Consider the following 13,048-nt stretch of genomic DNA (forward strand, 5'->3'; position numbering starts at 1 on the left):
AACTGTACAAATAAAGATATAGCTTGATGAGCTATTATACGGTGGACACTTTTGTAACCATTGCTTGAGTCAAGAAATAGAACTCGCTGGCCCCCAGAACCCTGCCACGCGCCCTGTCCCAGTCACGTCTCCCTCCCTCCCAAGCGACCTCACCTTTATGGCAGCAACTTTCTTACTTTTCCTCGCAGTTTCATGACTGAATTGCGCGTCTCTAAATAGCCTGTGATTTCATTAGACATTTTAGCCTCTTGTCCCCAGGCCGACCCCTGCCCCCACGGACCCCTCATCCGTAGAGGAAGCCTGTGGTGGACTCACGTCCCTGGCAGTCTGGGTCTCGCTGGTCACGGCCCCCCGCTGTGCCGTGTGTGTGCTCCGTCCCTGGGCCCTGTGCACAGCTGGTTGGCTCTGCAGACTTGGTCAGGTGAGACTCCTTCATGGGGCTGTGCTTGTGTCCGTCAGGGTCACCATGTTGTGCCGTCTGCCTGTGTTTGATGTTGGTGGCCAATGAAGCACACACTTGTGTATGTTAATTCTTAAGGTGCTGCGAAGCGGTGACGCTCCAGCCCGGCTGGTGCCGCTTTGTTTGGGAGTGGGGACCTGTCCTTCACGTCCGCAGTTATCCAGCAGCGGGTCCTGAAGGAGGCTCAAGACACGCGCTGAGTTCTTTCTCTGTATCAGTTTTCAAAATAACGAGTCAGTTTCCTGTCGTCCTCCAGAGATGGTTAGTGGCTTTTATTTTGGTGCTGTCAACGTGTAGATTTAAACACGTTTCACGCCTTTTAATGTGTTGTTATCATGGTCCTTATTTATGTGCACACTGTCCCATTTTGGACAGCGGGAGCCTTGCAGGCTGGCTCCCACAGCCCTGGCACTTGGTGGCCCCTGGCCCTCTGGCCGCCAGCCTGTGCTGGGCTCCCCTCGCGTCACCCCACCTCAGACCTGGAGCAGGCCCTTCCTTCCAGAAGCCCTGGTCTCCTTGATGGGCACCGATGGTTCAGGGCGTGGCTGGACGTCACTGGCGGTCACTGTTTCTGGGGCTTTGCAGCGAATAGCTAGGGTTGATAGTCCGTTCACTGGATGGCGGACGTTCAGCTGACCTTGATCGCATGCCTCTGCCACTTTTCTGCCCCGCGAGTCCTGGCTCTCGAGGACATGGGAGGCGTGGCGTGGGACCATCGCCGTGCCTCGCGGCCCGCCTTGTGCTGCGCCCACCGCAGACGCAACTCAGTGGCAGGGCCACCGCCTTTGTCGTGGACGAGAGCGGTGAGCACAGCGAGCACAGCTGTTGCGTGAGGCCCCCGGCGTCGCCCCCTTCTCTAGCTGCACAGGCTCCGCCCCATGGAGCACATGGCCACTGCCCGCCCCGCCCCATGCCGTGCCAGGGCCGCCCGCCTCGGTCTCAGCTCGGCCGCCCGTGCCCAGCGCACCCCCAGTCCCAACCGCGCTGTTTCTCTAGACTTTCCGGTCGAGGTTCGTTCCCTAGCAGATTTCTCCGGAGAGGACTCGCGGACAATTTTTTCCTGAGTTCTTGCCTATTGCTGATAGTTTATCTGCATCTTTTACACCTGAAAGCCACAGTGACTGGATATAAAGCCTGTGGCTCACATTTTCTTCCACTGGACACCGAAATGCCATTCCGTTGTCTTCTGGCATAGAACAGTGCGCTCGAACTCATGACGGTTTTGTTTGCCCTTAGAAATGACTTTGTTTTTGCCTGAAAGCGTGTGTTTTAGGCCCCGCGATCTTACTAGAATACACCTGCGTTGGTTAACAGGCTGGCGATTCTCGGCTCCGGGGCGCGCGTTCGTGTCCAGGAGGGTTGAGAAGCGTTCAGCGCTCCTCTCTGGCTGTGCCGCCCCGTCGTTTGCGGGTCCTCGGATTAGACGTGTGCTGGGTCCACTTACCTGTCTTCACCCTGGGCGGTTTCTCGTGTCCTTTTTATTTCTTCGTTTCTTCTTTATAAATCCTCCCGTTTACCTAAAGCAGTCATCTGTGGACTGTTTGTTCCTGTGTTGCTTCTAGCTTAGTCTTTATTCTTGGACTGATACTTTACTTTATTTCAAATGTTTTCCTAGGATCGAGACCTCATCTCAGCGTCGTCCTATCCTCGGCTGTCTTGTTCTCGCATTATTGTTTAGTAGCGTGAGCCTCTTTCGAAATAGCTTGTAGTTTGCATTTCTTCCGAGGCTGCGGTTCTCGGGCGCTTTCGTCGTCGGCGCAGATTCTTTCTGCTCTTTGTTCTGTCCCCTCCTCTCTCTGTGAGATTCGACCTCAGCCCTTTGCTGCTCACTGCGTTTGCTTCCTTCGGCTGCTTTGACAGATGGCCACAACCTTAGGGCTGAAAACAACATAAATTTGAAGGGCAGAAACCCAAGCTGGGTCTCGCTGGCCAAACCCAGACGCCGGCAGGTGCTTCTCTTCCCGAGGCCCCGGCGGGGAGCGCACAGCGTAGCCTTTGACGTGCCGAGGCCGCCCGTGCCCCTTGGCTTGCGGGCCTCCCCATCCTCAGAGCCGCGTCTCTGCCCCTTCCGCTGAGGTCATCTCCCTCTTTCACTTCTAAGGACCCTCGTGATAACACTGGGTCACTAACCCCGATTCTGCCCGCTCCCTCCCTAGTCTGCTCTGCACATCACGTCCAGAGGTCTGAGGGTTAGGACGGGGACTTCTTTGAGGGCCCATTCCGTCTGCCACATGTATTTTCATATAATACTAGTTTTTTTGGGAATTTAAGAATACACGAGGCCAGATCACCCTAACTTCTTGGCACCCCCCCCCACCCCCCTGCAGTCTTCACGTGCTGTTAAAAACGTGGCGGCTTCTTTTACGGATCCAGGGCTATCGCTCGGTTGTTTTCTGGCTGTGGTCTGGCTTTGGTGCCTGGTGATCCGGCCTCTTAGGATAAGCTGGGGATTTCCCGTCGTCTGTTTTCAGAGTTGGTGGAGTGTTGGTGTTGGGTCTTCTGTGAATGGTTGATGAAATTCACCAGTGAAGCCAGCCAAGCCTGTGTTTTTCTCTCTGGGAAAGTTTTAAATTACTGATTTAATTTTTTTACTTCTTATATGTCTGTTCTGACTTGAGTCACTTTTGGTAATTTATTATTTTCTAGGAATTTTTCCATTTCACTTAAGCCGTGGGATGTGTTGGTAGAAAGTTTTGTTCGTATTCTCTTATATTCCATTTAATTTCTGAGGAATCTGGTGATGTTCCCACATTTTTAGTCTTTCTTTTTTTGGAATCTAGCTAAGGATTTGTCAATTTTGTTGATCTTGTCAAAGAAACGACTTGTTTCATGGATGTTCTGTGTCATTTTTCTGTTTTCTAGTTCATTACTCTCCACTCTAATCTTTATCATTTCCCCTTTTTCTGCCTTGGTTTGGTTTGTTATTTTTTCCGGGGTGTTTTTCTTTTTTTAGGTAAGTGCTTATATTATTGATTTGAGATCTTTCATTTCTAATACAGCTAGAAATTTCTTTAGCTGCATCTCATACATTTGGGTGTGTTGTGCTTTTTAGTTCTTTTTTTTAGGTTGGGGAGAAATTAGGGGAGGTCTGGGTGCCAGGTTCAGAAGCCAGTGTCGGAAAGTCTTTCTGTTCTGATGGGACTGTGCCCAGCGGTGGGGAGGGACACACGTGCATTTGTGTATACCGTGGCATTGAGGCATGGGGCGGACGGCGCTGACATAAGAAACATCAGTTTTTACCAGAGTTCATTTGAGCCAGACGGACGGCACATGCTGGGAGCACTATCTCAGATGCCCCCTTAGTTTCTTTTCGACTCACGAAGTATTTAGAAATGCGTTTTTATTTCCAAGCATTTGTTAATTTCTTAAATTTCCTTATTGTTTTATAATCAAACTCTTGTGGTTGAAGGACACCCCTGTAGAATCTCAGCCCTTTCAGATGTGTTCTTACTTGTTCCGTGGCCTGGCACGTGGTCTGTTCTGCGGAGTGTTTCACGTGCACGTGAGAACACGGACCATGCTGCTGCCGGGTGCGCTGCTCGGCGGCCGTTAGTCCACGTGTGCAGGCGTCGTGGTCCTTGCTGATTTTCTGTCCACTTGTTCTCGCGGACCTGTCTTCACGTGTGGTGATTCTTCTGCCAGCCGTTGAGCTCTACTGAATTTTTCATTTGTTATACGTTTCAATTCCATAATTTCTACTCGGTCGTCTTTTACGGTGTTTCTGTTGATGCTTATTGGGCGAGACGCTGTCTGTCTTCCCTTTGGTTTTTGAAGTCATCATACCCTTTGTTTCTTCCAGAGTGTTTATAACGGCCAGTTTAAAGTCTTTGTCTAGGAAGTCCGACGCTTGAGCCCCTCAGGGGCAGCTTCTGTTCACTTTCTGGGGTATGCGCCCTATTTTCCTGCCTTCTTTTTGCGTGTCTTGTGTTATTTTTGTTTTTGTTGAAAACTGGACATCAGTTCCCCCTCCCTCTTGATTTTGTTGTTTTAGCTGGGATTTTGTTCTGTTTTGTTTTTGTCTGTTTGTTTCTTCAGTGACTTTCCTGGACTAATTCTGCAAAGTCCATCTTCCTTGTCGTGTGTGGCCACGTGAGTCTGCTTGCTTAGCTTGGCGGTCGGTTGATGATTGGTCAGATTTCCTTAAATGCCTTGAACAAACGTGTCCACCAGCCTTGCCAGGGGTTCCGTGTGTGTGTGCTGGGACAAGCCGTGATCCTCAAGCAGTCTGCTGACGTGGTGGCACTCAGCAGGTGTCAGGGGATGTGATGTGGGACACGGGAACAGCCAGGTAAAGGGTCCATAGGGTGAGGTCTGGAGGGTCCTGTGCGCAGGAGCCTCTGCGCCTGTGGAGCTGGGGGCACCTCCATCCTGGCACACGGGTGGTTTGAGCAGCCCAGTGGTCCCCCAAACACCATCCTTTTCAGACTTCCATGGAGGCATCGTTACGTAGGCTCGGTCAGTTATTAATGCAATTTCCAGCCCTTCTCCCCTCTCTGGAGGGTGGGGGCCAGGGTAGGGCTGAAAGTTCCGTGCTTCTGATCCTAGCCGGTCTTTGCAGTACCTAGTACCAGTTCAGGAGCCACCCAGGTCACCTCATTAGCACAGATTCTTCTGTCACCCAGGACATTCCAAGGGAGTTAAGGGCTCTGTGTCAGGAGCTGGGAGCAGAGGCCAATCAATATATGTGTATGTGTGTATATATACACACACACTTCATAGTATTTCACATTGGGTATAACTGACATTTGCAGTAAGTTTTACAGTTAGATAAACAAGCATGAATGTACACACACGTTTTTACATCATGTTTATATACGTAAACAGCTGCTGTTGGCTTTTGGGACAAGCAAGAGTCCCAAGGGCTCGGGCTGTCCTGCAGCTGCTGTGCGAGCAGACGGAGCTGGGCAGCCCAGTGTCCTCTCCCCATGTTTGGGCACAGGCCTGTTGGCTGGCACATCTTCTGGCAGCAGGTGGTCCCTGGGCACCCAGTGCCTTGCAGCGGCCGCATCCAAGCCGTGCTGGCCCCAGATGGGCTTGCGGTGGCCAAAGACGCTGGCTGCTGGCAGCACCGAGGGCGTCTGGGGCTGGGGCAGGCACCGGGGCCAGCCCGTGCCCGTCCTCCGCGTGCCCCACCCGAGCACAGTCAGCCGGGCTGAGCCCCCATTCACCTGCGCAGCTTGGGGCCGGCCGCGCGTGCCGGGGGCCTTGGCCCTGACCCTGAGCCCCGGTCTTCTGGTGCTGTTCCCTCTTCTCACAGCGAGCTCGAGCCTTTCTTCCCCTTTTCTTGAGACGTCCTCTGTGTTGGTTGGTTTTTCTTTGGGGGGGGGCTGGCTGAGCCCAAGGGTCAGAAACGTGCCCCTCATCCCTACCACCTGGCACCCCGGTTTTGGTTCCTGGGTAGTTCTGAGTTTTTCTATGCTGGTTGTATTGATGTTAAACCTCTGGTTGGTATAGAAAAGTCGGTTATGGGTTATTTAGGGTCTAGTGACGGTAGCAAGCACACGCTTCCTGGTACTCGTGCTCCCTGTGGCTAAGAACAGGTGTGCGTTGCTTTTCTTTACCTTGTATTAACCCCTGCAGTCCTCCCCAGCTTCACCGCCCGCCCCGCCTCAGCCGGGGGGCTGCGCGCTGTCCCCCCACCCCCGCACCCCGCGCTCTCGCGGCTGCGCAGCGGCGGGGACTGGCCTCCGGCTTCCGCCGTGGCTCAGGTCTGACGGTGCCCGAGTGCCGCCACGTCCCTGCGGGCCGGCCGGCCAGTGGCTGCGTGGGGTGGACGCTGCTCTGCGCTTAGACGCGGGCAGCCCTCGTTCCTTCGTGATCCTCAGCGTTTGGTCTGCGAATCAGTTATCTCGGGGGTTAGCTGTAGGGTTTCTCAGTTCCTGTTCTGCATGCCGGGTCTTCAGCAAAGTGGAGTGACGCCAGCAGGCGGGCACTCGGCGGGGCTGCTGCGGCTGCTGCGGGGGTCGGTGGGCTGCCGGGTGGCCGGGCTTCGGCCGAGGCCTGCGCTGCTTATGCCGCCGTGGGGCTTTCCCCATGCCCCCTGATCCTTTACCAACAGGCCATTGGAATTTAAACTCACACCTTTATTTTTTCACACATTTTCCGGTGTTAGGGTCTTTCCGTCGTATAAGTGGATTACAGGAAAAGTGAGGAATATGTTTTCTTGTTTTCCCATCACGGAAGTTTGCGCCGTGCACAGGGAGGCCGGTGGACACTCCGGCACTGTAGGTCTGACGTGCGTGATTTAGTTTGGTGCTTGACTCGATTTCATCTTTTACAGGCAGTGTGGACGGACCATCAGGATGGTGGCGATCCCGTCTCCCAGACAACAGGCAGGTCTGCACGGCCCGAGTTTACAGCGCACCGTCACGGACGTGATAGAGCTCCCGGAAAGCGGGGTCTGCGCCCGCGCCCTAAGATGACGTGCTCCTGAGTTACGTGCTCTGTTTCTCAGCGAGATTTACGAGTAGCCACTTTCGTAAACATCCCGAAGGATAGAATTGTTCTGAAAACTCTGAAGATAATGGACATTTGGGGGCACAAATGCACACGGGTCATGTTTTTACCGACCTAAGCTGTCAGCGTGATGAAGCAGCCAGAATAGTTATGGTCAGCCATGGAGAATAACCAGGAAGCTCGTCCCGCAGGGGATGGCGACTTCATTTCTGCTAAAATCAATTTTAAAATCGAAGAAGATGCCGCTGGGACGCCGAACCACAGTCTGGAAGGAGCGGACTTCAGAATCGAGCGAGAGGACCGGAGGCCCGGGGACCGCGGGGCAGGCCGGGCCGAGGGCCGAGGGGCGAGCTGTGGCTGCAAGCCCCTGGGGGGCTGCTTCCCCGCCGCGGACGAGGACGGGTCCCTGTTCTCCCAGTACAGCAGCACGCTGTACGACGTGGCCATGGAGGCCGTGACGCAGAGCCTGCTGTCCGGCCGGCACGCCGGCTCCCGGAAGAAGTCGCCGGCCTGGAAGCACTTCTTCATCTCGCCGCGGGACAGCACCAAGGCCGTGTGCATGTACTGCATGAAGGAGTTCAGCCGCGGCAAGAACGAGAAGGACCTCAGCACCAGCTGCCTCATGCGGCACGTGCGGCGGGCGCACCCCACGGCGCTTGTCCCGGAGAACGGGGCCGTGTCGGCCCTGGCCTCGCTCTCCGCCCCGGCCCTGCTGCTCCCACAGCCCGCGGACGCTGGGGACCTGGGCACCGTGCTGTCACCCGTCAAGCTGGTCCAGAGAGTGGCACCCCAGATCCCGGCTTCTGACCAGGTGACGGAGGAATCCACCTCTGTCGTCCCCTCCCAAGACGGCCCCTCGGAGCTGGCCACCCCCGAGAGGTCTGGCAGGGAGGAAGCTGTGCCCGGGCCGCCCCCGCCCCTTCCCGCTCCCCAGTACGACGACGCTGCCGAGAGCGGGCCGGAGAAGAACCCCGCCCTCCCCAAGAGCTCGTCGGGGTCCCGGCGGCGGTCCGCGGTCTGGAAGCACTTCTACCTGTCGCCGCTGGACAGCTCCAAGGCCGTGTGCATCCACTGCATGAACGAGTTCAGCCGGGGCAAGAACGGGAAGGACCTGGGCACCAGCTGCCTCATCAGGCACATGTGGAGGGCGCACCGCTCCGTCGTGCTGCGTGAGAACGGCACGGGCTCGGCCATCCCGCCGCCCTACTCCGCGCCCCCGACGCTGCTGCCCGCCCTGCCGCCCCCGGACGGCCAGCCAGGCTCCGTGTCGTCGTCGCCAGGGAAGCTGGCCCAGCAGTCGCCCTCGGCCTCCTCCTCCCCCGACCGGCTGGCGGAGGACCTGCAGTCACGTCTGAATCCCAGAGATGCGCTGCCGCAAGACGCGTCACTGCCGGCCCCCTCCGAGGATGGCGGCAAGGCCTCGTCGCTGCCCTGCCCCGAGAAGCAGCAGGGCGCCGGGTCGCGCCTGCGCGGGTTCGAGTCCAGCGCCATGTTCCAGCAGAACAGACGGGTGATGAAGAGGCTGAAGTCGGAGGTGTGGCACCACTTCTCGCTGGCCCCCACGGACAGCCTGAAGGCGGTGTGCAGGCACTGCGGCTGCGTCATCAGCCGGGGGAAGAAGGGCGACGTGGGCACCAGCTGTCTGATGAGACACCTCTACAGACGCCACCCGGAAGTGGTCGGGAACCAGAAGGGCCTCCTGGGGGCCAGCTTGGCCAGTTCCCCGTACGCCACCTTGGCTTCTGCAGAGAGTCCCTCCCCTACACTGACCGACTTGCCGGCAGCGGCCACAAAAACCCACCCAGCCCTCCTCCCCGGCCCCAGCAAAAAGACCTCCAAGCTGTGGAATCATTTCTCCGTCTGCTCCGCAGACCCCACGAAGGTCGTGTGCTTGCACTGTGGCCGGACGATAAGCCGAGGCAAGAAGCCGACCAACCTGGGCACCAGCTGTCTCCTGAGGCACCTGCAGAGGTTCCACGGCAGCGTCCTGAAGGCCGACCTCCCCGCCCCGGCGCCCCCCTCCCCGCCCGGCGCCCGCACGGCCCTGGGCGCCCAGCTGCCCGGGGCGCCCTCCTTCGAGGACAGCGGTGAGAAGTTGTACGACTGTCATCCAGTTGCCAAAAAAATAACGAGTCTCATAGCTGAAATGATTGCACTTGACCTCCAGCCATATTCTTTTGTAGACAATGTCGGCTTTACCAGGCTGCTCGGATACTTGAGACCTCAGTACGCTCTGCCCTCGCCGTCTTACTTCTCCAGGACGGCCATCCCGGACATGTACGACGACGTGAAGCAGGTCGTGATGTCCCACCTCAGGGAAGCTGAGAGCGGCGTGATCCACTTCACGTCCGGGATCTGGATGAGCAACCAGACCCGGGAGTACCTGACGCTCACCGCCCACTGGGTCACGTTCGGGCCGTCGGCCCGGCCGCACTGCGAGGACCACCACTGCTCGGCCCTTCTGGGCGTGTCGCAGGTCGACTGCGACTTCAGCGGCAACAGCATTCAGAAGCAGCTGGAGTGCTGGTGGGAGGCCTGGGTGACGTCCACCGGCCTTCAGGTTGGGATCACGGTGACCGACAACCCGAGCATAGGAAAGACGCTGAACGAAGCGGAGCACTCCAGCGTGCAGTGCTTCAGCCACACGGTCAACCTGATAGTCAGCGAGGCCATCAAAAGCCAGAGAATGGTCCAGAACTTACTCAGCACCGCACGGAAGATATGCGAGCGCGTCCATCGGTCCCACAGAGCGAAGGAGAAGCTGGCGGAGCTGCAGAGGGAGTACGCGCTGCCGCAGCACCACCTCATCCAGGACGTGCCCTCCAAGTGGAACACGTCCTTCCACATGCTCGAGCGGCTCATCGAGCAGAAGAGGGCGATCGACGAGGTGTCGGCCGAGTGCAACTTCCGGGAGCTGATCAGCTGTGACCAGTGGGAGGTCATGCAGTCCGTGTGCCACGCGCTGAAGCCCTTCGACGCGGCGAGCCGAGAGATGAGCGCGCACGTGTCCACCCTCAGCCAGGTCATCCCCATGGTCCACATCCTCAGCAGGCGGGTGGAGATGCTGTTCGAGGAGACGATGGGCATCGACACCATGCTGAGGTCCCTGAAGGAGGCCATGGTGAGCCGGCTGTCCGCCACCCTGCACGACCCCAGGTACATCTTCGCGACGCTGCTGGACCCCCGCTACAAGGCCTCCCTGTTCTCCGAGGACGAGGCGGAGCAGTACAAGCAGGACTTGATCAGGGAACTCGAAACGCTGAATTCTACCTCAGAGGACACGCCTGTCCCCAACGGCTGCGGCCCAGGCTCCCCGCACAGAGACTCCGGCGGGGAGGAGAGCCTGTGGTCGCTCATGGCCAAGATAAAAAAGCAGGACCCGCGGGACAAGACGAAGGTGCCCGAGGACATGGTGCTCGCATACCTGGAGGAGGAGGTGCTTGAACATAGCTGTGACCCGCTCACCTACTGGAACCTGAAGAAGTCGGCCTGGCCGGGCCTCTCCGCTCTGGCCGTCCGGTTTCTGGGCTGTCCCCCAAGTACTGTCCCCTCGGAAAGGCTGTTCAGCACTCCCACCGAGAGCGGGAGCTTCGGCCAGTCCAGGCTCTTGATGGAGCATTTTGAAAAACTTATCTTTTTGAAAGTAAATCTCCCCTTAATATACTTTCAGTATTGAAACTCAGTGGAGCCGCCGGGCAGAAGGCGCTGTCGCTTCTCGGGCACCAGCCGTTCACCCCGGTCGGGCCACGCGGGACCCCAGACCAGGCACACTCAGGTCCGCGCCGAGCTTCCCTTCCAGCTCTCACCGTGCTGCCTCCATGTGCCTTACCCCCCCCGTCCCTCCGGCCAGGTAGCACGGCGTGTTCTCTAAGAAGTCCGCTAGAAATAGTTTGTCTCGTCAGTTATGAAATACGATGATCAGGTTTTAATCCGTAACTGTAAAGTTTTTTGAAAGTTGGGGTTTAGTAATTTGTTTTACTAGAATGGCAGAGATGTAAACAGTTTTGTTCTGTAGGCTTTTTATTCAATTATGTAAAAACCACAAATCAGGTACTGTATTTTAGTTAAAAATTGCTTTAATCGCAACAAAGCAGCTCTCTGTGGCTGTCGAGTAAAATCTGTAAATAGGAGTGGAGCTCAAGCCATCCCGACTGCGTGGCGTTTAACTGCAGGCTCGAAGGAGCAGGAGGGGTGCGGGGTGCTCCGGGGGGCGGGGGCTGTTTACAAGGGGGCCACAGCACGCGAAGACGGAGGAGCCTAGCCGTGTCGTGGAGCATCGGCGGCACGGTGGCCGCTAAGGACGACGCCCCCGTTCCCATTTCCGCATTCAGGTTTCACGGGGTCAGTCACCTTGGAAACTCCCGACTATTTATAATGAGCTCCTGCGATGCCCGCTGTCCGGCCAGGGCACGGCGCGCCACGTGGACAGCAGTTCCGGTGACTAAACCTCCGGGCCTCTGACTTAGTGTCTCTACACTTCGAAGCTGTCTTTTGAAATTTGTGTAGTGACCCCCAATTTGATAAATTATGTATAAAATTCTTTTTAGAAGAGATGGCTTATTAACAGGGACGAAGATTATTACCTGACAGTTGTAAGAATAGCCTTAGGTGTTTAGATTTACAATAGGGGCGATTCAGCAACCTCTGGGGTGTTTCAGGGCCCCAAGGACATCAGAATGAAGCGTCAGTTGTCAGAGTCTGTAACGATGACTTCAGAGTTTTTGCTTCAACATCTAGAACAAGGTTGATTGGTTTTCTTATTTCACACCAATTAAATATTCTGGGTGAAACAAGTCACTCGTTTGCCTATGATCTTTTAGGAGAGTCGTTTTGTTAAAAACACTGCACCTATTAATCTGACTTTGCATCGACCATGTCTCAGTGTATTTATAAATGGTGAACTCAGTTTCCGAAATTAAACTTTTTACCTGTGATTTTCTACTGCTGGAGGACACTGGGTTTTCATTCTTAGGGCCATAAAAGTCACCCTCCTTGGGGGCCAGTGCACACAGACCACACTCGTGCAGCCTTCGCATTTTCGCGCTAGCCCTGGGCGGGGCGCGGGAGGTGGCAATGTCGTTCCTTCCTAGCCGGGCTGCGGTAGCGGCCCGAGCCGCACTGGCGAGCCGTGGGCACGAGGGTTCTGCAGGCGCGTGCTCGGGGCAGCACTGTGTGTGGAGACCTCGCCAGCTCAGGGCAGGCCTCCCCGGTCCTGCCTGGCCAGGGTCTGGCCCGGTTCAGGCAGGGGGTCCGTGAGTCCGGAGCAGATGTCCAGCTGCTGTGTTGGGGCTCCTGGCCGTCCTGAAGGGACAGTCCCTCGGCTGTTTTCCCCGGGCTCGTGAGGCCCGGCAGGGTGAGCCTGTGGGTGGCCCCCTGGCTGCGCACCAGGCCGGACTGCACACGGGGACGCCCCCCGCAGGTGCGCACCAGGCACTGTGCTACGACCAGGTCTCCTGGGACCACGGCACTCCGCCCCCGCCTCCAGACCCGAGTCCTGACGCAGCGCTGCTGGGCTCTGCGCGCGCACGCACCCGTGCGGGGCACCCGGCTTTGTCAGGGACGAGCGTCGACGCTTTCCTGCTGCTCTGTTCACGCTTCAGGGGTCCGACTTAGGTTTCCACAGTAGGGCAGGGCTCATCACACAAGGACGGTGAGGACAGCTACGTGGCCCAGGCCTCGGCCAGCCCATCCCCTCCTGGAGCTCGCTGCTCCCTGGCCCCAGCCCCAGCACTCACGGTTTGGCGCTGCCCCCACTGGAGCGGGACTTAGGCCGGTCCCCGGAGGCCCAGCCAGCTGCGGGCTGCAGAGGAAGTGGCGGTCCCACACGCACGAGTTCTGGCTTGGGGGGCGCACGGGATGAAGGGGCGCCAGCCTGCAGCCCTGCTCGGCTCCACCGTTTTGAAAGGCAGCAGCCTGATCATCGAGGTGCCACACTGAAACAGGTCAGTGCGGAGGACCTGGCACGTGTGGCCCCTTGTCCCCTCCCCAGGCCGCAGAGCGTGGTGAGCGCGGTCGCAGCTCCACTCGGGGCCCATGGGGCCGTTCGCGGCGTGGCTCCTGCGGGGGCAGCGTCCCGTGGCTGTGGGGGAGCCGCACGCGGAGACTTTGCGGGGCGCGTTTGCCGGCCCCGCT

The 13,048-nt window shown here is 57.4% G+C and overlaps 1 protein-coding gene across 6 annotated transcripts in view; it reads left to right on the forward strand.

Moving 5' to 3' along the window:
• Positions 1–11,858, forward strand: part of ZBED4 (zinc finger BED-type containing 4) — a 20,854-nt gene extending 8,996 nt beyond the window's left edge. For all 6 annotated transcript variants that reach the window (XM_023521169.1, XM_023521167.1, XM_011376428.2 and 3 more), the window contains exon 3: positions 6,741–11,858. In XM_023521169.1, coding sequence (XP_023376937.1) covers positions 7,077–10,592 — 3,516 coding nt within the window. In that variant the 5' untranslated portion in view covers positions 6,741–7,076 and the 3' untranslated portion in view covers positions 10,593–11,858. The remainder of the gene's footprint in view (positions 1–6,740) is intronic.
• Positions 11,859–13,048: the final 1,190 nt, after the last annotated feature.

This window comes from Pteropus vampyrus, unplaced genomic scaffold, assembly GCF_000151845.1.
Source record: "Pteropus vampyrus isolate Shadow unplaced genomic scaffold, Pvam_2.0 Scaffold299, whole genome shotgun sequence".
In the NCBI taxonomy this organism is placed as follows: domain Eukaryota; kingdom Metazoa; phylum Chordata; class Mammalia; order Chiroptera; family Pteropodidae; genus Pteropus; species Pteropus vampyrus.